Source organism: Arvicanthis niloticus, chromosome 6, assembly GCF_011762505.2.
Source record: "Arvicanthis niloticus isolate mArvNil1 chromosome 6, mArvNil1.pat.X, whole genome shotgun sequence".
NCBI lineage: Eukaryota > Metazoa > Chordata > Mammalia > Rodentia > Muridae > Arvicanthis > Arvicanthis niloticus.
Window position 1 is genome coordinate 5173625 of NC_047663.1, and position 25692 is coordinate 5199316.

The 25692-nt window shown below is 52.1% G+C and overlaps 1 protein-coding gene across 4 annotated transcripts in view; it reads right to left on the reverse strand.

The window, feature by feature from the left end:
- The window catches only part of Septin9 (septin 9), a 167755-nt gene that overhangs the window by 90438 nt on the left and 51625 nt on the right, over positions 1-25692 (reverse strand). Inside the window, exon 1 of one of the 4 annotated variants that reach the window (XM_076935409.1) lies at positions 8384-8435. The exons of 2 other annotated variants lie outside the window; for them this stretch is intronic. In XM_076935409.1, the coding sequence (XP_076791524.1) occupies positions 8384-8423 (40 nt within the window). In that variant the 5' untranslated portion in view covers positions 8424-8435. Of the gene's footprint in view, positions 1-6640; positions 6805-8383; positions 8436-25692 lie in introns of those variants that run through there. One more of the 4 variants, XM_076935408.1, reaches the window with a different exon arrangement.

Below are 25692 nucleotides of genomic sequence, written 5' to 3' on the forward strand. Positions count from 1 at the left end.
AGTTCCAGGAGATTTGATGCCCACTTGTGACCTCCTTGAGCGTCAGACATGCACATGATGCAAATACAAACACGCAGGCAAACACCCGTACACATAAAATAAAAACAAATCTTTAACTAAGTCTTCCCTTCCTGCCTCTCTCCCTCTTATGAAGAAAAGGAGGAGGGGCAGGAAGAAAGACACTAGAACCCCTTACCTACCTTTGTACCCCCCAAGATGTTCCCCATGGAGCCAAGGCACAGGCGGTGCTAAATGTTTATGTTTCCTAGAGAAAGCAAGGTCGTTCTGTCTGCTTCTGAAATTCTTGGGACTTAGTGGCACTTTTAAAACATGACAACAAACTCGAAGTTTCTAGAACATCTGCTGGTTCCCGACTGAACGGAGCCTCAGGGTTCTGTCCAGACCAAATTAAACAGCCAGAGTCCAGAAATGCCCTCCGGGTGTCTGGGGGTGTCCAGAGCCAACTGGTGGGGCTATCTAGCCAACAAGATGACAAATCCTTGAACATCTGAGACTATGTTTGCAGAGAATTCTGTGAGTCTCCAAATTTGGGAAAAAAAACAAGAGGGTTTTGGAAAGAGAGCCACTGCTCAGCCAAACTTCCCCAGTGGCTTGGTCAAGAGAAACTACATGAATTCTTTTCCCAATTCATTTTAGGGAATAAATTTTCTGTCTGTGACCCCAACTCTCAAGAGGCTGAAGCAGGAGGATTGCTGTGAGTTTGAAGCCAGGCTGAGCCATACAGGCAGAGAGCTCACCTCAACTATCCTATACACCCTTTAAAAAAGATGAAACTGCCGGAAACTTCTAGTGATAGACCGGCACCTCACCAAGTCCTGGATGCCTAGTGTCCTTCCTCTGGCCATTGCTCACAGCACAAGGAGCCGACCACAAGCAACACTGAGGCCTGAGCCCAGAAGAGAGTGCCTAGGCCAGTCTGGCAGGGAGGTACAACTCTGTCCTGGGTTTAGGGGTCAACACGGACCCTCTAAGCAGCAGGCTAGCCTCCCTGACAGATAAAAGTGGGTGGTCACAGGAACTAGGGTCAGGGCCCTAGCATGACCGCTTCTGAAATGGGAGGTGGAGAGAGGAAAGAAGATCCCAGCTCTGTCCTCTTGGTAGCAGGATATCAGGCCCTGTCCCTCTGGAGGGGCAAGCAGAGGCCACAAGTCACCAGGGGGGAAACTCTCTGGCTTCTACACCAAGAACACAATGCATGTGTTTGTATCTCCCCTTGGAAATGCCAGTCCTGGGTGGCGGGAGGTGCTTTAGGTTCAGAAACAGGTCAGTGTGACTCTAAGCATAGCCAGAATGAGACAAGATTCAAGCCTGGGCAATCTCTTTTTCCAGGAACCAAGTCCCCCATAATCCTCACTCCAGGCTCAGAGTCCCCCAGACCTTATGGATGTGGGTGAGGGTGCATAGCTGATAGGTACCCAGACCTAGCAAGCTGGTAACATAGGGCTTGGGCTTCTCAGCCCTTCTGGGCCCTACTGGATGGGACAGTCACAGCTCAGAGCTGAGTCTGCACCATGCCAACCGAACAAGAAGGCTGGAGGCCACTATGCATCTCCACTAACGTGGCCTCCTGCTTTTCAGGTCTTCAGGCCTGGTTCACAGTCCAGTCACCAGGTGCGTGCCCTGTAGCTGCCAACACTTAACCCTGCAGACAGACATGCCAGACCTCCATGGGAGATAGCCAGAGAGGAGGAGGGGCCTCCCGACCCTGCTTCATCTGAGTATCTGTTTGGGCCTGAGAGATTCCCAGGAGGGTTCTTTTGGTACCAATTCCCTAACACTTGCCATTATCAGTGGCAACCCTGTTTACCAATCTTGTCCCCACAGTGGGATCAGACGGGTTCTGGTCTGTGTGACCTACCAGCACTGAGGATCTTCGTGTCTCGTGAAAACGTCGCTCCATTCCAACAGCAACCTCCAAACCCCACGACGCCAGTTCTATGCCCGGTGCGCGATACTATCTGTATCTCATAGAATGGCTCCCAAAACCTGGCACAACCCCATCGAGCTCTGAAGGCTCGGGGTGAGATCCTCAGCTCACTCTGAGCCACACAGACAATAGAGTGAGGTCAGCCAGCCGCCAGGTGCCCAGGCTGCCACCCATCACTGCCTGTAAAACCTCTCTCAATACAAACCCTGCCCCTACCACCTTCTACCCCACCCCACCCCCACTGCCCTCTCCACCACAGTGCTTCCTTCAAACCCTTCCTGAAATGTCGCACGCCTCAGGAAGGATTCCAGACTGATACCCCCACAAAGGGGGTGTGCCCCACCTCTTGCTACATATGTGGTCCAGGTAATTTTCAATAGGGTGCTTACACACCTACCATTCCCATTTAATGTCTAGTGAACTTGCTTATATGGGGACAACTGATGGGCACACCTAGTATCCCAAGCTGGGGGTGTCAAAAGTTTTGGGAATCTATAAAAAGGCCAGCCCCTCTTCATTGCAGGAAGCCCTAGAGCCCTGGAATCCCTCTCAGCAGCAAGGCAGAGATTCCCAAGAGCCTGGAGTGTCTGCTGGAAATCTCGAGATTCATCACACAGAAGGCCCATAGGCATTAATTAAGAGGCCAGGTCTACAGCTACATGTAAGCAACAGGCCTTTCCTCTAGGGAACAAAATGGCACCTGGGTCCAGCCATCACCACCCCCTTGTCTCAGAGGTGTCTACATGAGCCCTGATTTCTTGGCCACCTCTCTATTGAGGAGGAGAAGGACCAGAGGAGGTTCAGGGCTTAGTACAGAAGAGCCTCCTTGGGGACAACAGAGAAAAGTCTTGCCACTCGGATTGGAGAATCTGGGCTTCTGGGCCAGATCTGTTTCAACAAACATCAAGGACTCTCAGGATTGTTCTGGGCGTGCAAAACCGATTACAGCAAACGCTGGTGAGAAGAACAGGCCAGCGGCTGGCACTCAAAGTAGCTTTTGTTACAGAAGGACACGGCTCGTAACTGTGTTTTCGATAACAGATCTGGCCTCCACTCAGGAAGAACATACCATTCAGCTGCCCCACGCTTCTGCTGACCAGGAAAGGAAAGAGAGAAAGGAGTGACTCCTCCAGACACCCAGTCAGATAGTGGAAAGTCTCAGAGTCGCCTCGTGGGGGAGGAGTGGGTGTTACTGTCCACTCGAAACCCTTGATGTTGGGAAGTGAGAAAGTAGGAAATCACCAGCAGGTGAGAGATTATTAAGATTAAAATCTGAATTAGCACTATAAGAGATCTTTTTCATCCCTAGGGAATGGGAATGGGGGTGGGGAGATTCCTTGAAAGGAAACTAAGGACACAAGAAGTTCATGTCCTTCCAGGGTCCTGCCACCCCTCAGTCCCCAGGGATGGAAAACCAAGTCTGAATCTTATCAAGACCTTCATTTATGATCATAAGTGTGCCCCCTGGTTCACAGGGGGTGAGGTGGGTACAGGGTGGGGTTACGTGGGGACAGCTGGACTAAAACAGACAGAAAAAAATGAGAAAGAGAAATGAGTGTCCAAGACAGTTGTGACCAAGACTGAGACCCGAGCCCAGTTGACACACCTACTCCAGTGCACACAACTGCAGGCTGGATCCACCAGCCCCAGAGGCACACGGCTCTGACCTGGGAGTCCTAACCCATCATCAATCACTTCCCTCTGCCCTGTAGGGCAGGCTGTTCCTGCCTAGTACAGCAGCTAACTCCAAACCTCCTTGGGGGGCAGGCAAGCAGGCTGTTTGCTATATTAAAAAACAAACAAAACAAAACAAAAAACACCCCCAGAGATACATATGGCTCAGAGCTAGCCAGCATGTGCCAGCCAGAGCTCCCTGGAGGAGCACTTAGGTCCCTCTCAGCAGAGCATGTGTGCTCCATGTCAGGAGTCTGTCTGTCCGGCCTCACAAAGGGGCTGTGGGCCCCAGTGGCTGTAGCCAACCTGTCTCTTTTCTCCCTCTTCCAACTGCCTGGCAGAGCCCCATTACACCCTGAAGGAAGCCTGAGCAAAGATTGGCTGCTTCTCCAGCTGAGCCTGGCCACAGCTAGCGTCAGGGAACACCTGACCTTCTGTGGCTGGACCCCCTCTGAGCACTCACTGTAAACTGGCCCCTTCACAGCCCAACTTCCTAGCAGTCTCACCCTGAAATCTCCCGCTGCCTGTGGTTGCAGCCTGGTCAGAGGACTCTCTTCTTTCTCCGTCACAATTCGATTTCTGCTTTCCCTCAAGGTCTTGTCTCTCCACTCCCAACTTCTCCCTGCCAGTCTCTTGTGACTTTTCCCACCTGGATTCAGACCACCAGCTTCTCTCACCATGCTGGGCTGGGTCATATTCTCTCCACATCTCTCTATCCATCCAGCCGTCCAGCTTCCACACGCACACCCTCTCTGCACACCAACTCAACTCCGTATTCCTAGGACGCTTAGGACGTCACTTTTCGGGTCATGCATCCAATGCACAAAGCTTCTCTTGCATAAGTGTGTGTGTGTGTGTGTGTGTGTGTGTGTGTGTACATACACACTTTCACTAGTGATAGCCCTGGCTAGTAATTGCTGGGGACTCAAAGCCCTGACACCATTCCCCAGCTGAACTTTTCACAGTAGGAAGACTGGCACGAAGGAGGGCTGCATGCTCAGGAGGCCCGGCTTCCTTAAGACTGCCAGCCTTACCAAGATGCTTTCAATGAGGCCATTGTTTTGGACTAAATTTGAGGGTCAAGAAACTGGCTTGGGAGGCAGCCCAGTGAGGGCACGACACAGTGACTAAGGAGTTACACAGAGAAACCAAAGAGATGGGGCAGCTGGCCTTCACAGTGCAAAGGGGACCAGCTGCTGACACCCTTACAACCCTTAAACTTCTCCCTCCCCAGCAAGACCTCTGCAGCATTCTGCAGAAACCCCATCCCCAACTCCTCAGGGGATGAAAGCAGACACCTGAATGTCCCTTAGGTCTGGTGCAGAAAGCAAACATAGAGACCAGGACCCGGAAAAGGGAGTACCCCGCTCCCCACTCCCCAGCCCTCCACCCCCATCCTGCTCAAACCTTGCAGAGAAGAGAACAGATTCCCTGACATTCAGATTTTACTTCCAGGAGAATGAAAGGCCCCAGGGCAAAGGAGAGATGCACAGAGGGGCAACCCAAGGAGCTGGGACAGTCACTAGGGCATGCAGAAGGCACAACAGCACAAAATAGGCCTAGGGGACCCCAAAATAGACATGGACTCCAAGAGGTCCAGGTGGTTGGGGGCACAAGCTCTCCCAAGCTGCAGCACTCTGGTTTGTATCAGCACAGATGGAAAGTGCTAGAATCTAAAAGTTGTTCCCACCACTGAGGTAACCAAGTTGGAATGATATTCCAGGTTCCTCACAGCCTGTATGTACCTGCCAACACACAACGCATCAGCAGCCGCCTGCCGCCCCCCCCCCCGACCCCCACCCCACCCATGGCTTTGCACACACACACACTGCCTCACAGCTAGTTACCTAACTCAGAGATTAAGCTGACCTCAGGTGGGCTCAGGGCAAACCCCCTGGTTCCCGTCATGGGGCCTGGAGCACCCCCAACTGGTCACTTGTAGGACTAGGTCTGGCCTGAAACCTGGCCGACTTTAACTCTGTGGGGCCCTTCCTCCCTCGCTCACAGCCCACCAGAGGGCTCTGCCTAAGGCTGCCTGAGAGCCCCTCAGAGGGGCGGGGGCTCCGGGCCCGGCAGAGTCAGGCCCGCCCCTCGGAAACCCAGCCCCAGACGCGCGCGGGACACCATTGTGTAAGCCTCCCTTTCCACTGGCTTTATTTACTCCGGAGGAGGACGCAGGACTAGGGGCCACGGCACCGGCAGTGGCAGTCACGAGGCCTCTGGAAAGCCCGCGCATGCAAGCCCAGGGCGGAGATGGCAGGCCCACCCTTGGAGGAAACGGCCCCCCAGTATCTCTGCACTTTGTAAACTCAGGACAAGAGGCAAAAGTGCTGTCCTTGCGTGAGCGCACAGGCCCCCTCTCTCCCAAAAGGCTCTTCTCTCTCTGATGGATAAAGATGTCCCAGGCCTGGATGGGGGTACTGGACATCCCACCCTGGACCCTGAGACTCGCCGGGCTGGGATCCCCTCCGATGCTTGGGGCCTACTGGCCGATCAACTTGGCAGCCCTTGCCAGCACCGGGACTGGGCTCAGCCCCAACCCCGGAGCTGGCGTGGGGGAGGGGAGGAGGTCCACCCAGAGGATTCGGCCTCCCACTGGATCCGATGAGGGGAACTAACTTCCACGCTGGTGAGAGCTGAGAGCGTGCACCAAAAGAAGAAAACCCACTGGTTTCCAGGGTGGAATTGCGCTCCCTGAGGTTGTTCCCAAGAAGTCAAGCTCGCCCTCGAGGAGACGACAGTCGCAGGGCAAACACAAACAACAATAAAAAAGACGAACACCCCAGAGGCAGCGTGAACCTGGGATCCCCAGGGGGCGCGTGGTCCCCAACTATAGGGTCTATCATCCACAGGACCCCTTAATGGGGCTCTCCAAGTAGGTAACGCGGGGTCTGTGGCGCAGAGCCCCAGGGTAAGCAATCCGGGATCTTTCCTCTCCTGTGCTCAACCCGTCCCGTCTCAGGCCCGCCTGGAAGCTCCTGCCCAGCTCGCCAAGCAACCGCTGGGTCGGGCACCCACCTTCAAAGTCTGAAATGATCCCGTCCAGCTGTGCGTTGACCGCCGGGTCGGACATGGTGGCTGGTGCGCAGGGAGTCCCGCGGAAACCGGGCCCTGCGCGCTCCCGCTCCCGGTGCCGAGCTGGCCGCCCGAGCCCCTCGGCCCCCACGGTCCGCTGAATGAATGGGGGAGGAAGGCGGGCGCCGGCCCCTCCCCAAGCACCCGGGCCCCCGCCCCGCCCCCGCCTCCCGGCTGGATCAGGTTCCCGCACCCCAGCCGGCCTCCGCGACTCCGCACTGGCTGTTGCGCCCGCCTGTCAAAACTGGGCCTGGAGGGGTTGGAACCAGAGCTGCTTCTTCTACAGGGACTGCAGAGTCCCAGGCACACGACCTGGGCTAGCCCCCCTTCTCCCTTCCTGGCGGGTGCCCAGGGGACCGCGACAGACACGGCCTCGGCCCCTCCCCCTCACGCCCCTCCGCGGCCAGATGTGGGCGGATGTAGAGGATGTGGAGGCCGGGCCACAGCAGCGGGCGGGCGCCGAGGGGGACAAGATTCCTCCCCTTCCCTGGGCGCAGCGCTCTTGCTGCCGGAGGTTTTATTTACGCAGCCAAAGTTCGTGAGCGCCTCCTTCACGTACGAGCTCGGGGCCTGCAAGGGTTAAGCTGCAGCGTTAAGCTAGTGTGGGTCCGCAGGACATTAGACGGTTGACTACAGAGATGAGGGTCCCAGGAGTTCCCTACATCCACACGTCGAGGACTGCTACCCCCCTGCACCCCCGGGGGTCGCTGCTGCATCCTTTGAGTAGGTGCTACGGAAGGGATAGGGAGGGAGAGGCGGCCCTTCAGAAGAATCGTCCCAGTGCCCCTCCCCCTTCCACTGTATGGGCTTCCTGCGTACAGAGAGTGGACCACGACCTTCCCTCCAGAAGAGAGAAACCACAGTTCCTAACATCAGAAGGAAGGAAGAAGGCTGCTCCTGGGCCCCTTCCACATCAGTGGGTACCCACAGCCTGGCCTTTCTGTTCACGTAGCCTTCACACTTCAGACATCCCCTGGGCAAGCAGATAAAATCACTGGCTATACAGAAACAACAACAAACGCTAGTTACCAGGAAGGGTCCCCAGGGATGGGGGGGGGGGGGGGGGCGCGGTTCACCACTTCCTGGATGAGCCAACAAGTCTCCTGCCCGCTGGGCACTACCTTAGACCCAGGACCTCTGTTCAATGAGGGCTGCATGGATTTATAGCTGGAGACAGGTCCCTGCAGAGTAGGTGAGTAACTCATCCCCTGGTCCTCAGTGGTGAGTCCCTGAGCTGTCCTGGGTCTGGGTCTGTTCTCTCCCTACTCCACCATTCTCCGTGTGGTAATTGAGGGAGGAACCCATGCTGAGACCTGCAGAGGCCGGTGAGGCTGCAGAGGAGAGAAGCCTAGGCTAGGTTTGGTGAGGATTTTTTTTTAAGCTGCTGGAATAGAGTCCTTCCTATTTCAGAAAATGTGCCCCTCCCTCCCTCCCTCATGCCTCAGATGGTTTAAAAACTATTTTCAACCAAGTGAGCTTTTGGACATGAGAACTGCAAAACCATAGCCATTTCAGATGCACCCACGCCCCCATCCTTCTGGAAGCCATACTTCCAGGAGCAGTGGGCACCCTGGATGGCTTCTGTCTGGGTCTCAGCCTGCCTGGCAGTCTGACCATCACCAGGTCACCTGCCTGTCCCACATTTAGGGGATTTCGGGATCCAGTCTAAGAAGCTGAGGCTCTTACCACAAAGCCCTGGGAAGATGCCGGGTCCCTGGGACATCATCCAACCTGAGTGGGTGTTGTTCACTGGTGTTTTTTATAAAAAGCACCTGGTACACAGAGACACACCCGAGCGATTGTTCTCCCCAGGGCAAGTGCAGATTAGCTGAGACACAGCTCATTGTTGCTCCGCCTGTATCCAGGCAGAGGAGCCAAGCACACCACAATGCTCCAGTGGGTAGCCCAGCCAGGGTGCAGGCTTCAGGGGCTCCCCCACCCCCGGGGGACTCCATGAGACAATAGAAGTGGGTGCTGACTTCACAGCCAGAACACCCCTGTCCAGAGTGACTGGCTCCGGAACTCAGTTACCAACCCAGCCCTCTGGTCCTCTTCCACACTGTAACCACTCTGCCCGAGGTACCAGCCTGGGAACCTGCAAAATGCCCGGGCTCCTCCATCAGGAAAGCCAAGGCAGGTTTGGCTATCCTCCCAATAGGAAGTTCACCCTTGTGTCTCTTTTCTTTCTGTCCCACGAGGACAATGGGAAAAAGCAGGGCACCTCCCTTCTCGCCATAATTACCTTTTGCAAACTCCAAGATAACCCAACTGCCACTTGGCTTTGAACCAATTCCACCTACCCTCAGACCCTCAGTCCTCTCATCATCCCAGCTGTCCCAGATCACATGCTTGGCTGTGGCATTCTGGGACTGTCATAAGGTTGGGTGGCCACCCAATTCCCTCTCTATAGTCTTGGGCTATGGCCTTGAACTTAGCTTAAGAAAGGAATGTAAGGCTCAGAGCTCTGTGATCCAGGCTTTAAAGGGAGGATGCTATGCTCACTCAAAGTGAAACTCACCAACAGGCCTGCCTGCTTGTGGGTGTGCTACAGCTCCCGTCTACCCTAAAGAGATAACATGATTACTGGATGCTCACAACGGGACCAGACCTAGCCTAAGGGTCTGTGCTACAGGTGGGCAGATGAGGTTACCTGGGATCAGCGTGTGTCCTGGACTCAAAGACCAGATAAAAGATAGAGAAGAAGTCAAAGACAGAAGCCATCTGAAGTCAGAAGCAGCCACTGAAGAGTGGCAGCCGGAGGCCAAAATTCAACCTAGAGTCTCCAGGGGCAGGGTCTCCTCTCTGGAACCATATGGCAGACACCGTAACATATGTGGCATAGAACACTTTTATTGTGGTGTGAAGCCAGCCAGTGTATGACAGTATAGCCAGACCTAAGCTCACACCTGATCCATCAAGTCAGAGTCTTAGGACAAAGCTGTCTAAGAAGCCACCTGGTGACCTGGTGACCGTGGTGAACCGGTGAACTGGACTGGTCGGGCAGCTCACTGTCATGGGGGAGGGGCTAAGGACATGAGTCTAGTCAACTCGTAGAGCCAGAAATACCTTCAGAAATTTCTTTCTTTTTTTTTTTTCTTTTGTTTTTTTTTTTTTTTCGTTTTTCCTTTTTTTTCCTTTTGAACATGGGAAGAAACGGGCTAGAAGAGGAAGCCCGTAGGTTCAGCCCTGGGGAATGGGGCATAAAAAGCCTGGGAAAGAGGGTGCAGGAAGGGCTTGCGGAAACAGCCGCTTGGCTTGCACATCAGGATCCCTGACCCCTGAGCCCAGGTACAGCCTCAGCAGGAAGCGACTCAGCAGTGGGGGTGGCCTCCTCAGGGAGGCTGTGGCTCCCTGCCCAGCACTATTGCCCAGCAACTTTGGACAGGATGCTCCAGTCAGTGAGTGACAGGACTGGTCACCCCATAGTCTGGTCAAGGGTAGAAACCAATTGGCTCAACTCTGTGTGGGCCTGTATACACTATATATACCTTGTATACACCATATATATGTATATATACTATATAGATACACACCTATATAATATATAGTGTATATACCACACACATATACTATAGGTATAATACATATATACTATATACATTGTATAGGTGCCATATACATATATATATATATATATACTTATAGGTATACTACTTCATATATACTGTATAAATTGTATATATACCATATACATACATATACTATAGGTATACTTCATGTATACTGTATACATTGTAAATACATTCCATGTATATTACACTGTATACACTACTATACATTGTATACAGCATCTATACTATATATGCCATATATACTATATATACACCTATATATTGTATATAAAGTATATGCCATATATACTATATGTATACTGTATATATACTGTATACATTGTATATACATTCCATACACTGCATATACACTGTATATACTATATAGACACTGTATATAGTACATATATACACTGTATACAAGGTATAGTGCAAGTAGCCTGTAGAATCTTCCCCAGTCCCTAAGCTGTAGAAGTCACCATCTCGGCAAAATGGAGCCACTGTGGCCTCCCTAGAAGCTCAAGCCAAAAATATCTACAAATATATGTGTATATCTATAGTATATAGTATAGTATAATCCTTTTGAATTCCCTTCCCTTCATCCTCAACATTAAAATGGCTGGCCAGTGTACCCTGAACTATCTGGGGACCAGGCTAAGCAGCCTTCTCTAGTATCTAGCTGGATGCTATTTAACAACAGCAATCTAAGGGTTAAAAAATAGCATTTGTAGGAACTGACCCCTTTGCCTACAAGACAAGAACTTCTGTCTTGGCCAGTTCCAAGCTCACGGTGTGACATCATCCACTGTCAAGCTGCTTCTCCCACACAGGTGCAAACAATAGACTGGGACTCAGCTCAGGGATAGAGCAGGGGTTAAAAGGACTCCTACTTGGGGCTGGAGAGATGGCTCAGGGGTTAAGTGTACTGGCTGCTGTCCAGAGGACCTGGGTTCAGTCCCCAGCACCTACAGGGTAGCTCATAACTGTCTGTGACTCCAGCTCTGTCACACCAATGTACTTGAAACTAAATGAGTTAATTTTTTAAAGGAGTCTTGCTTACATTAAGTAAATCATTTATTTTAAATTATATTCATCAATTTTGTGTGTATGTGCATGCACATGAGGTAGGAGTCAGCTCTCTCCTGCTACCATGTAGATGTGGGGATGGAACCCAGGTCATCAGGCGTGGCAGCAAGCCTCTTTACTAGCTGGTTGAACCATGTGGCTATACATAATCTGGTTTTTAGACAGGGTCTCATTGTGCAGCACAAGTTGGCCTGGAAATTCCTAATTTAACAAGTTATCTAATAATATCCACGCTCCAGTGAACATGGAGACATATGCGTGTTCGCGCTCCTGCCCTCGGGTCTTCCAGGGGTAGACTCTGAAGTATCATGTGATAAGTCTACATTGTATTTTAAAATCATAACTCATACTTCATTCTTTTTAAACTTGTTTTCTGTAACAGAGTGTTTGCCTGCATTGCATGTCTGTATACTGTGAGCATGCAGGAACCCACGGAGGTCAGAGGAAGGCATTAGATCCCCTGGAACTGGGGTCATGGATGCTTGTGAGAAGCTGTGTGGGGCCTGGAAACTGGACCCAGGTCCTCTGCAAGAGTAGTGATCATTTGTAACCACTAAGCCACCTCCCCAGCTCCTGTAATTGATCCTAATTTAACAAGTTCCTCTAGTTCATATATAAGTATCTAATTTTACATTATGTCATATAGAATTAAATAGTGGCTTCTCCACATTCCCCACAAACACCCATCCTCTTACTGAGTTGTCTCCTCCCTCTCCAATGCTCTCCCACCCCCAACCCCACCCCGGGCTCCTGACTGACCACCCACTTTCCTCCACACACCCCAGGTTTCCAGGCTTAGGTCAGATGCCCCCGGGCCTCATTCACACTGAACAAACCCCTCACTGCCTCTTCCAGCTGCTCGGGCCTCATCCACCCACTAAGTTCACTGGCCTCTTCTCTGTTCCTCATGGTGTTTCCTGCCCCAGGACGTTTGTACCAGCTATCTCCTCCACCCGGACATCCCCGCATCTCTTCCCTGTGGTGTTTGTAATTTCAGTCTCTGACAACAGAATGGCCACCCGCAGCCCCCCTGAAACCTTAGACGCAGTTGCTACCTCACCTCCAGATATACACAGGGGCTATCTAGCCCGAGTTCAGCCCAGCAAATGACAGGGCACAATTTCCTTTACTGGATGGCAGTGTCATGTGAACTCCAGATGGAGGGACTGATCCAAACAGATGCGGGAGGCTCTCCCACCACACTGAGCCACCCCAGTTTAAAACAATCCGGAAACACAGGCAGAGCCCTGTTTCCACCTGAGCCACTCCAGGCCTTTATGTCATGGCCTTTCCCGAGTTTGGACTACCAAGTCTCCTGCAGGCCAGCCAGCTCTGAAACGTCCCCCGGGGGGCAGCCTCCTGGTGGGCACAGCTGACAAATGTGAACAGGGCCACAAAGCCCATCCCACCATCTGCCCAAGACATAAGGCTTCCCTTCACAGATTCACATGACTAATCTTCCTTAATTTCCCAGTCCCCAGCTGGGCCTGCTTCATGCTAAACGTTTACAGCAGGGCCTGACCACAGCACTCGGGCAAGCATCTCCCAGTCGGGGCTTCTTAAGCAAACTCCTCATTCCACTTGTAAGTCTTCTAAATGTGGGCTCCTGAGTCATCGCAGAGGCTCCCGGCCTCAGAGCCCAGCAAATGCTCTGCTCTGGGCTCCAAAGGCACCCACACCCCTTGTGCCCGAGGGCAGGCCCACCACTAGTCCTACAGTACACAGCTTACAGAACCCCCACAACCCCGTCTCTAGGACCAAACACTTCAACACTGCCTGGCTGGCTTATTTCCAGTTTCCCTTGCATATCTGAGGGAGTTTGGTTTTTGAGACAGAGAAGCCCAAGCTAGGCTTGAAATCTTGATCTTCTTGCTAACTTTGTCCTTGTCCTGGGATTACAAGCCTGTGCTACTATGCCTATCTTAGCTGGAAAAGTTTCAAGTAAAAAAGACAGGAAACCCATAGAACCCTGGGAGCAAGAGTAGAAGGGACTTTCAAGTGGCTCCCTCACTGGCTGAGTCCTGGCACCTGGGCTCTGAGCATGGGCTTGTCTGAAACCTTGCCCAGTGAGTATCAGTGGTGAATTCAGCTGCTCAGGATACCAGAGCTAGCCTAGTGAGTTATAACCCACATGGCAGAGAGACACACATGGTTCATGTATCTTCATGGTCACCTCCTCTCTTCAGCCCAACAACCACACGTTTCTACGTCAGCTTTGGAATGAACTAATACCCCTGGCATCCTAGCCCCCCACCTGAAGTTGGAGATGCAGAGATAGGGGAGGGGGACCAAGGAATGGGATCCACAAAGGTACATAAGGGACCTAGCAAGCGTGTCTAGACTGGACCTTAAATGTGTCTAGACTGGCCCTTAGTCTCAGGACAGTAAGCAATTAAGCTTGCCCCTCAGGCTGTGCCAGCTGAAGGCGTCTCACCCTGCACTGCCAGGACTCTTGGCTGGGCCCCATCTCCATCAGAGAAGGACAGGCTGTTCCCAGGGGCCTGCGGCACTCCGGTGTCCCCATCACCCTCTCTAAAGCAAGTACCCTTGCTCTATGGGGTCTGAGGCTGGAGGCAGTTTGCCACAGCTGCTGTGTAGGGACCAGGGCTGAGTCACCGGCGTGCCCTACTTCCACGTCAGCATGGTTCAGAGTAAGAAGAAAGCATTTATTTTTAAAGTCACCACAGTTATCCCAGTGATAAATCCCCAGAAAGTACCTCCCATCCCCACCTATGGCCATGGTGGGACGCTAACAATACCCCTGCCAGCCCCAAGGTGGGAGGCAGACAGAGAAATGACTCAACTGGGAACAGGTACCAGCCTGGGAAGGGCAGAGAACAGACATTCTTCTGCACCCCCGAGGGTCTGCAAGGTTTATCTGTTCTCCATAGGTCTGCTGCAACCCACCTCCCCACCTGTCCCAGAATGGCCATTTTGGTGGTTTGAATATGGGTGGCCCATAGGGAGTGGTACTGTTAGGAGGTGTGGCCTTGTTGGAGGAAGTTGCTTGGAAGCTCCGCCCAGTGTGGAAGAGTCTGTCTTCTCCTAGCTGCCTTCTGAACAAGAGGTAGAACTCTCAGCTCCTCCAGCTCCATGCCTGCCTGAACGCTGCCATGCTCCCCACCATAATGATAATGGACTGAACCTCTGAACCCGTGAGCCAGCCTCATCTCTATGGGGCTTGTCCTCTATAAATGTTGTTAGTATAAATGTTAAATGTTGTCTTTTATAAGAGTTGCCATGGTCATGCTATCTCTTCCCAGCAAGGAAACCGTAACTAAGACACCCATCCACTCCACTCTAGAACATTCCCAGAGTGGAGGATCTTAGTACCTAGCGTGCTGCTCAATCTGCCTTTGGCCATTTTGGGCCTTTTTAAAGAGACAAATGCTACATACATTAGCACAGGCCTACAATTCTAGCTCTCAGGAACCAAGAGGCAGGAGGATAAAATCTCAAGGCCAGCTTCAGCTATATATAGTGAGTTTAAGGCTAGCCTGGACTATGAGACTCTAAAGACAGAGGAGGGTAGGGGTACTGTGGCATTTGCTGAGTGGGTTTGAGACTCTAGGCTCCACCCCCAGCACAGCAAATGAATAAATCAGGCTGGGCATGGAGCTCACCTGGTACACTACTCACCTAGCATGCCTGCCTCCCTGGGTTCAAACTCCAGCACTCCATAAACCAAGTGGTAGAACCCTATAATCCCAGCATTATATTATATATATATATTATATTATATTATAATATAATATAATATAATATAATATAATATAATATTATATATTATATTATGATAGAGGCAGGATAGCCAAGAGTTCGAGGTCATCCTCAGCTAAGTAGTGGTTTGGGCTACATGAGACCATGCAGAAAGAGAGGGAAGGAGGGAGGGAGGGTGGAGGGAGAAAAAGGGAGAGAGGGAGAAGAAAGAAAGGGAAGGGAAAAGAAAAGAGAAAGAAGAGAAGAGAGGGAGGAGGGTTGGGAGCACCACCTGAGCTTCATCTCACCTCTGAGGTTTGCTCTCCTGCCTTCTGTGACCACCTGCAGGGCTCCCCTCAGGGAGAAACAGAGATGAGAGAGAGAAGCAGGAGGGAGAGGAAGTGAGACAGGAGGCAGAGAGGGAGCTGTCAGGATGACTCACGCTGTCCTTCAAGGAACTGGAAATCAGCTTGGAAGAGCAAGTCGGGAGGACCTAGGACTAGAGGCATCACTGGAAGGTCATCCTGGGCGCCTGAGTTTGGGAGCATCAGCCCCCCAATCAGGAGTAGATAAGACATCGGTGTTTACGGTGGTGACTGGCCTATAGGAACTTAGACTTATCCCCTCCACATCCCCTGCCTGACAACAGGTGCCCTGTCAACCTGAAAAGCCAAAAGGAAAAGGTCTTAACTGCCAAGGAACTGGAATCCCATCCACTCACAGGCAGCCATGAGGCCTGGGCCATGGAGTCTGTACACACAGCCTTGAAAGTCTCCTAAGACCAGGGGGTGGAGACGGTGACTTTCTTAGAAGCTTCTGGACTCTATTTCTACCTTGGCCAGTGTGACGGTTAATCTCAGCAGTCAACTTGATGAGTCTAGAATAATCTGGGAGAAGAGCCTCCAGGAATGCCTCAGATTGTCTTCATTTAATATGGTGGTTTAATAGGTATGGCCCCCATAGACTCATGTGTTTGAATGGTGTGTCCTTGGAGTATGTGTGGTCTTGTTGCAGGAAGTAAGTCACTGTGTGGGAGGGCTTTGAGGTCTTCTATGCTCAAACTCCTCCCAGTATAAAATCCAGTCCCCTCCTGGCTGATTTCAGATCAAGATGTAGAACTCTCAGCTCCTCTAGTAACATGTCTGTCTGCACACCGCCATGCCTCCCGCCATGCCGATAATGGACTGAACCTCTGAAACTGTGCCAGCCTTGATTGAATGTTTGCTTTTGTTTGTTTTTTGTTTTTGTTGTTGTTGTTGTTTGTTTGTTTGTTTGTTTGTTTTTGAGACATGGTTTCTCTGTGTAGTCCTGGCTGTCCTGGAACTCACTTAGTAGACCAGGCTGGCCTCAAACTCAGAAATCTGCCTGCCTCTGCCTCCCAAGTGCTGGAATTAAAGGCATGCACCACCACTGCCCAGTGAATGTTTTCTTTTAGGAGTTGCTTTGGTCATGGTGATAGTGTCTCTTCACAGCAATGGAAATCCTAAGACAGTTGAGTTGGGAAGACTTGCCCACTGTGGGCAGCACCATTCCCTAGGCTAGGGTTCCAAACTGTATGAGAAGGAGGAAGTAGGCTGCTGATGTAGCTTGGTGGGTAAAGATGCTTGCCTCCAACCCCAACAACCTGAGTGCAATCCCTGGGACCAACATGATGGAGGGAGAGAAGTGATTTCCTAAGTTGTCTCTGACCTCCATGTATGTGAAATGGCATGGACACACCCTCCACACACTAAATCAATTAGTTAATTATTTTTAAAAGACAAAAAAGGAGAAGAGTGAGCTGTGGATCCAATGTTCTCTGCTTGACTTTGGTATCCTGTGACCAGATGCCTCAAAACTTCCCCATCATGATGGACTGTCCCCTTCTACTCAAACCAAACACTTTCTCCCTTGAATGGTGTTTGCCATCTATTTATCATGGCTACAGGAAAGTGGGCAGCCAGTGAGCCCAGAAACCTGAATACTCCAGGGCTTTCCCCAGAATGTGGAGCCAGGACCAAGGGTGCAAGGGCCGCTTAGCTCTGGCTCCTCACTCAGCAAACACTGAAGGGCTGTTGGAGGAGATGCATCAACAGTCAAAGGGGGATCCAATGGACAAGAGTTTTCCATGTTCCCTGTCCCCCAAAATCTGGTAGTTTCCTGCTATGAATCACACCCGACTCACAGTGATTCTGTGGGAGACAGTGGCAGCCAGTTTAGGCCAGCTTCCCTCTGACAGGTGGCCTCAGTCCAGGCTGAGGACCCGCCTGGGAAACAGGATGGGACAAAAGGAGAGCAGGCAGGCGGGCGGGCCTGAGGATTACCCTGAAGACCATCTGGGCCTGTGTTCTCTGGTTGGCTGTGCCTTCCTTGCCCTGAGTGTGGCTGGAAGCCCCAGGCAGCCTAAATGAGCTATTTGTCCCTGATGGGAAGTGACCTCTGGGGACTAATGAGTTTGCTGTTAACACACCCAGCTCCCGCTCTGTCCCTGTTCCCCAGCGTGAGTCACAGTCGGATGACTGCAGACCGAGGGCCCTTGCCAGGGACTTGCCAACTCTGCCAAGAGGTCTGAGCAGAGAGAAGTCAGCACAATTGACAAATAACCAGAACCCATGGCCTGGGACCCACAACACTGTTCTACACCTGGGGTTCCTCTATATTTGGTGAATGTTCCTCCAGGCAACCTCTGGCTCTTAAGAACTAAGCGGGGGACAGACTGGAGACTTGTACAATGGCAAACTGAAAGAGTGACCTCACATGGCAATAGACCAGGAAGGAACAAGCCAGCCATGGCCTCTGGGAGCCAATTACCACTGTCCCATCCTGGGATGAAACAAGTGAGCCAGGCTTTGGGTTTTGATACTTAATACTAAGTACTATCAGGGCATTGAGTGCATCACAATCCACTGGGATCCCAGCTCCAGGGGACAGACACCGTCTTCTGTCTTCCGTGGCCACCCATACATACATGACACACATACACACAGACAAACACGAATAAATCTTTTTTAAAAAATAAAATAAAACAAGCCAGGTGGTGGTAGCCCACGCCTTTAATCCCAGAATTTGGAAGGCTGAGGCAGGAGATCTCTGTGAGTTTGAGGCTAGAATGGTCTGCAAAATGAGTGCCAGGATAGCCAGGGCTGATCTCCAGAGAAACCCTGTCTCAAAACAAACAAACAGCACTATCTCTGTCTATTCCCCCAAATTTCTCATCCCCACGTCTTCCCTCTTCCCTACCAACATTCCAGGCTTCCATGCCGATGGTAAGAGGGCCTTCCTAAAACTCAGGCATGCCTGGCTCTCTAAAGGCCTCGAGGTTGGGAACTCAGGGGGGCACACAGACCCAAGTGGAACCTTGAGAACTTGAGACACCGTTTCCCAGGAGGTGGAAAAACGGGTGCTTTAGCCGGGAAGCCACCATGTGAGTACCTGCCACCACAGACACACTCAGGCTGGCCTGATCTAGACGGTCCCTCACTGAAGCAGCCCTTTCCAGGTGATTCTAGATCACATCCAGCAAACAGTTAAAATTACCCATCACACTTAGTGTCTCCTACTGCAGAGGACCCCTGGGGAGGCGAGAAGCCGGGAGTAAAATTAACCTTGACTTTGGAAGGTCCTGCCAGCCTGAGGGGCCACCTCTGTGCACAGCTGCTTACACCAGGCAGACATTCCTGACCTTCAGGAGAAGGGCGGGGACATTCCCAGACAGGGCCATGTCTACCTTGGGTCTAAGCTGGTTGTAGGGACCAGAGAGCCTGAGTCCTGATGGCTTGGCCTGGCCCCAGGCTGCTGTCTCAGCCCTGTGAGTACACAGCTGGCCAGGGTGGCATAGCTCAAGAACAGGAAGTCAGCAAGGTTCTACAAAGGCCTCTAGAGGTCTGGAACTCAGGGCTGCACACAGACCCAAGTGGAACCATGGGCACGTGAGGTATCATTTCTCAAGAGATCAAAATGGGTGCTCCAGCCCAAGGAGCCACCAAGTGAGCATCCCCCTGATACAGGAAGCAAGAAGCGTTGAAACCCATGAGGGACAGAGGGGTTTTCCTCATCCTTGGACTGTGCAGGGCCCAGGGAAGCAGAGGCTTGACCACTCTCTTGTGAATAATCTAGAATATTCATCTAGGAAAAACCCAACGCTGTCATACTGAAACTTAAAATTTCAGAGCCTGTTGTCACCATTCTGCAGAACCATGTCACTTCTATGACACCTCCTCCTCACCCCACCCACCAGCTGAGCTGCAGCCACTGGACAGTACAGGCAGCTGCCACAGCCCTTCCACAGGTGCCCTGGCTCCCTGCCCACCGAAAGTCTCTGCTTCAGAGTAAGAGGGACCCCTGCCACGTGACTGCCGCCACTCTGTACCTATGAAAGGAGCCTCCGTGCATACATCAGGCTCCTCTTCACCCTTGTTTGACCTCCTTTTTCTACAGCTACAGAAGAAGCGTTCACTGCGCATATGGCTGGTCAGCTAAACAAGACATTTCTCAGCTGCCCTGACTGCTTGGGATAGCTGTGCAGCTGGGTCACGGCTGGTGGAGGGGATCAAGAAAAATTAAAGCACTGAATTTTCAAGCCACTCTCTTAAAATGAAAAGCACCATCAAGCCCCATCCCCTGCCCTGTCTTTCTTTCTCCCTGCCTGGATGTAGTCATGATGGCAGGAGCTGAAGCAGCCATTTTCTCACAAGGGAGAAGCTGCATGCTGAAGATACAGCAAAAAAACAAACTGGGTCCTGGATGCTCTGGGCCACCAGAGGCCTTGACCTGGACTAGGACACGAGGAGAGAAGCAAATTGTCTGGCTCAAGTCTTTTTGCTTATTAGTAAGATTATCATTATTATTATGCATGGTCAGAGAATCCCCCAATGGATATGGTATGGGGCCACCACCGAACCAGGAGGGGAGCTCCTCAAGGACAAGGTGGAGTGGGGGTCCTGAGCAGCTAGCAGGGTCGGCACGGGAAACATAGAAAAGAATTGCTAGCTGTGTGTGTCCAAGGCATAATTTGGGGTCTTAGCCTGGCAGAAAAACAGCTAACCTGAAAGAGGGGATGGGCGACAAACACAGGTGTGCCCAGAAGCAGCAGGGGATGTGCAGATCATGAGAGACATGAGGTAAGGTTGATGGGAACTTGGCAGGAGGGGAGCCAGGCGCTTCAGGGAGGATGCTGCCCCAGCATGAGGTGGGCACTGAGTCCTTCCTCACTGCCTCCTGACAACCCAGCGCTGAGGCAAAGGCACCCAGCTTGGATGGCTCCACAATAATGTGCTAAAACCACTGGCCCCAAAGAGAAGCTCAGTATGTGGTTGGTCGTGGATCTGAAGCAGATGGTTGACACCTTGTTTAACATGCACGAGACCCAACCTGAGCCAGGTATGGAGGAGGGTGGATAAATGACAGAGCCAGGATTGGACCCGGGTCCTAACACCTCCTGCACTCTGGTTGTGTGGACATTACCCTGGATGGGCATAGGGAGTGGGCAACAGTAGGAAAGCTTGAATTCGGCAGGGACTTGAGAAGGGATCAAGAATGACTCCAAGTTAGTTCCAGATGTAGGATGGTGTACATCTGTCGTGGCAGCCCTCAGGAGGCTGAGGCTAGAAGAGTGGTGCCAGTCTGAACCTTCTTAGTAAGTTCCAGGGCAGCCTGGGCTGCACAGTGAGATTCTATGACAAGGTCCCACTGTGAAATGTCCTTTGCAAGATCATACGTTCAGCTGGTCCTAGATGGTGGCATTATTTGGGAAGGCTGAGAAGCTTCTGGGGGGTGGAGCCTTGCTAGAGGGAGGCTGTCACTGGGGGGCGGGCCTGGGGGTGGAGCCTTGCTAGAGGGAGGCTGTCACTGGGGGGCGGGCCTGGGGGTGGAGCCTTGCTAGAGGGAGGCTGTCACTGGGGGGCGGGCCTGGGGGTGGAGCCTTGCTAGAGGGAGGCTGTCACTGGGGGGCGGGCCTGGGGGTGGAGCCTTGCTAGAGGGAGGATGTCACTGGGGGGCGGGCCTGGGGGTGGAGCCTTGCTAGAGGGAGGATGTCACTGGGGGGCGGGCCTGGGGGTGGAGCCTTGCTAGAGGGAGGATGTCACTGGGGGGCGGGCCTGGGGGTGGAGCCTTGCTAGAGGGAGGATGTCACTGGGAGGCGAGCCTTGAAGTTGGTAGCTTGGGTTGGTTCGATGTGACTTATGCTCGGTCACCAATATCATCCCAGCAAGGATGAACTGTGTCCATCCAGGACCATAGACTAAAAGAAATCCTTCCTCCCTTAAGCTGCTTTTTCCTTTATTCTGGAAAAAGACACTAAGACGCTCTGACTTTAAAAAGAGCAGATTCACGGTGAGCAAGGATGGAGAGGTTCACTGCAGTTGAAGGCAGTCTAGGTTTAACTGTAAGTGAACCTAAGCGATTTCAGCTTGACCATGTGTTTAGTCACAGGGCAGGGCAGGGAAAGTGAACAGGCAGCCACTGCGGGCTGTGGGGCAAGGCTGGACATAATGACCGAGCACACACATGTCACAACAGCCACAGGGGTGACTCGTCTTTCTTCCCAGGATTCCAAAGACCTACTGTGAGAGACCTGGCTGGCTTCCACACGCTGAGCTCACCTCCCACTGCCTGACCCAGATGACTCTCCAGGAAGTGTGAGCCAGCTCACTGTCCTGTCTTGTGCTCAGGGCCTGGCATGCAAACAAGGCAGAGAACATCAACTCCTTCCTTGACATCCAGAAAAGGACCCCAGCCCACCAGAGCACCCAGTTGACTTCCTGGATACCTGACCAGCCTGACTGAAGGCCACCTCCCAGAACATACAAGGCAGGGAGCCATCCTGACCAGAGCCCCTTCTTAGAGAACCAGCAGGGGGCCAGGATGATAGGAGGGGTATCTGGGGGACAAGGGGGAAGAAGGAGTGTCAGGAGAAGGAAGGGGTATAAGGAGTGGGGGTGGGGTGAAACATCAACAAGAGAGAGGGCAAGACAGCCTCTTCTGAGGGTCTACTGTGCCTCCCACCCCCTTTTTGAGGGCCTACTGTGCCTCGCATGGCCCTACTAGCCCTCCAGGGACTCTCTACCTGTCACCTTATTCTAGGGACTCTGTAACACGCTTTAAGGTAGCTGCCCCATGGTCTCTCTTCCTCAGTGGAGTATGGACAGAGGGCACCCAAGCTTCCCAACACTGAGTGTCAATGCTGGGTCTTGAACCGCATGCCCCGCTCCTATGTCCACCCCTGCTGGGGCTCTAGAGGAGGCAGTGGAACAAGACACACAGTGAGGTGCCCTGCAGGGAGGCACATCAGGGTCCTGAGCTACACCAGGATGTCTTGTTTTAGGGAAATTGGTGAGGTCAAGACAGAGCTCTACCAACGGTGGCCGCATCCTCAGCCCTACAGAGTTTGGGTGTCTTGTTTGCTTGCTTTGGATATTAGATATATCATGTGTTGGTTTTCCTCAGAGGATGGCAACTCAGGGCTGGGCCACAGGAACAAAGGAGAGGATACTTCTAGATCTCCTGGGACTGCTTAGCCGGACCCCAATATCTTACACAGAAGTTCTTTCTGTGTGGTGTGGGGACAAGGGTCTCCCCTATAGGTAAGAGGCCCACACAGATTCAGATCCCTTCTTGAGGTCTTTATATGCAGCCGTGCGGTACAGATGAACAATGCGGCAGTCAGGCACCAGCAAGTGTTGGTCAATGTGCTGAAGGAAGAACCCAGGGCTGCCCACAGGGGAGGGATAAGTGCCCGGATCCTCCCCACGGGGCACTCCACACATGTGGCTGACAATCACCGACACAGCATGCCAGGGAACCTGGCACACAGCCCGACGGCAACAGCCTGCTGGTCATCTCCAGCTGTCTCCCTGATGCGACAAGGAGTCAGTGTCTAGGGAGGGACAGAGGGCCCCCATCTTCATGGTCAGACACTCAAAGGGGGCACTGGACCATAGGATGATATATCAGGCAGATTGGCCAAAGCCTGCAGCTCTTTGAATGCTTGGGAAGCCCAGACTCTGTCACTCAGTGTTTTATTGAGCAACTACAACAAGCAAAGCATGACCAATGATGCACATTTACTAACTCAGAAACCATCCTGAGGCCCAGGGATGCAACTCACTTGGTAGAGGGCTTGCCTAGCACACATGGAACTCTGGGTTCAATCCCAGCACTGCATAAACTGGATATGATGGTGAATACCTCTAGTCCCAGCACCCGGGAGGAGGCAGGAGGATCAGAAGTTCAATGTTGTCCTCAGCTACATGGGAGTTCAAGGCCATCCTGGGCTACGTGAGACTAGGAGAGGGAGAAGGGGGGGAAGGGGAAGGGAAAGGAGAAGATGGGAGAGGGAAGGAGAGAGAGAGGAAGGGAGATAGCTAAGTAGATAAAGTTGGTTGGTTTTGAGATAAGCATGGTGTCCCCACTCTGTAACCCCAGCACACAAGGGCAGGAGAGCTGTTAAGACTTCTAGTTCAGCCTATGCTTACAGAGGCCTTGTCTCAAGACATTTTTAATTAAATTAAGTTAAACCACAAGACTGCATCTTGATCCCTTCCTGTCCTTGTATAGTTGTAAGAACCCAGTGTTTGGAGGTCAGAGGTCAGATCAGGGTGGGACTCTTGGCCACTGTTAGCTTGTGGGGCCAGCATGTAGTTCCACATCTTCAAACAGTACTTCTCTTTAACCCCAAGCCCACATTCGGTGAGATGCCACCAGTAGGGCACAGCTTGGATTGAGTAGGTCGTTGGCACAAAAGACCAGGATCAATGTCCCTGACAACTGTGTGACAAGCAGACACTGGCCCATTGCTGTGGCACACATGACCCATCAATGGTTTGTCCATCCATGAGGAGGGGGACATAGAAAGTGCAGCCAGAGCCAGTCAGGAAGCCCCTCCCTCACCTGCTCTTCCTAAGACATCCAGGGAGGAGAAGCGACCTGCCCAAGGGTCACTTCCTTCCCTGACAGCTGCAGAGAGGTGCACCTCCCAAGCTAGCTCAGAGGCCATGAGCAGCAAAGTGTGACAGGAGCCAGGCCTGCAGAGGCTGGGCATGAACCCAAACACCACATGCCAGATCATTCAGCCTTCAGCCAGAAAGGGGCTGTGGGCCCAGCAGAAGCTATAAAGAAACTAACTTTTTAGACACTGAGCTCAAAAACAAAGGGCCAAGGTGATTAGAACCTTCTTTGATGCCTTAGCTTCACACCAGACAAAAGATAGCCACTGTGCAATGGGAGAAAAATGACAGGCAGGCCTTAGACAGGTTCCTTGGCCCCTTGGAGGCCTTTGTTTTCTCATCTTTAAAATCAGATGGGGCAAGGCAGTGGTGGCGCACACCTTTAATCTCGGCATTTGAGAGGCAGAGGCAGGTGGATTTCTGAGTTCGAGGCAGGCCTGGTCTACAGAGTGAGTTCCAGGACAGCCAGGGCTATACAAAGAAGCCCTGTCTCGGGGAAAAAAAAAAAAGGAAAAAACAATCAGATGGATACTATCTCCCTCAAAGGTTCGCTATGAAATGAAACTATGTTACTATCTGTAAAGCTCTGAGAACCATCCGTCCAGGGCTCAGGGGACCTCGGCCTGAGCAGCTCCTTCCCCAGGCTCATGATTGCGTGCACGTGCGTATGTGCACGCATTAAGTCACACGCGTATCTGTGCTCTTACGCACATTAAACCATCTGCTCACACTTTCCCAGAAACTGTCAGGTATTTCATTTCCAAAGCTGGCCTCAAACTGAATGGAGCTGAGGTTCTGTTTCTATGGAAACCAGGGCAGCACACTTCCTGTCACCCATGCAGTTGAAAGGAAAGGACAGAGAGATGGATAGATAACAGGACAGAGCCTGATGCCGGCGCTGGCAGCAAGCACTCACTGAATGCAGACCCCTCAATATGGGGACACTGGGTAACTCAACTCGAGAGCCTGATGACCCATGAGGGGCCTGGCGGTGAGCCCCACTGCATACAGACCCTTCAGTACAGGGACACTTGGTGATTCAAACTCTTATAAGCTAAAAGCCTCATTGTATTAGCAGCTGCTCTGAGGTCCTGTCTTCTTGGCCACCCATGACACCCACATGGCTCTTCCTTGCAACTCTAAGGTACCAGCAACTCACTATTTCATGAGACATCCTAGTCGTCAATGGTAAGTGAAAATGGAGAGAGAAATCATGGTTTTCACATCTTTCAGAACATTCCAAGTTTCTAGGATTGCTTTGGTATTTGAGGGGGCTCAAAGGCTCACACTCCACCTGACAGCCCTCCAGGCGTGTGGCAATAGTGACTTTAACTCTGCTTCCTTCAGCATCCTATGTTTCCGCAGCCCCACCCATCCCAGGACCCTCGCAGAGCCTCATCTGCGACAGACACTCTCCCTCTCTCAAGCTCTGTGACCACAGTGTGTCTTTCCTGGGTCCCAACCAGCCCAACACATCCTCTCTTAGGATTGTAAAAGAGTGGACATTGACCCCGCACCACAAGTGCAGGCTTGCGCCCCCAGTACCTGTAGCTGTGAGCTAATTTGGAAATAGGGTATCTGTGGCTATTATGGAGTTAAAATGAGAGTGTGGTGGACTGGGGGTGGGGGAGGCTGACCCAACAACCAGAGAAGGCAGAGGGTGTAAATTAGACACAGACGTGCAAACATATGTGAACACATACATATACATACATATATATTCCACTTAGACATACAT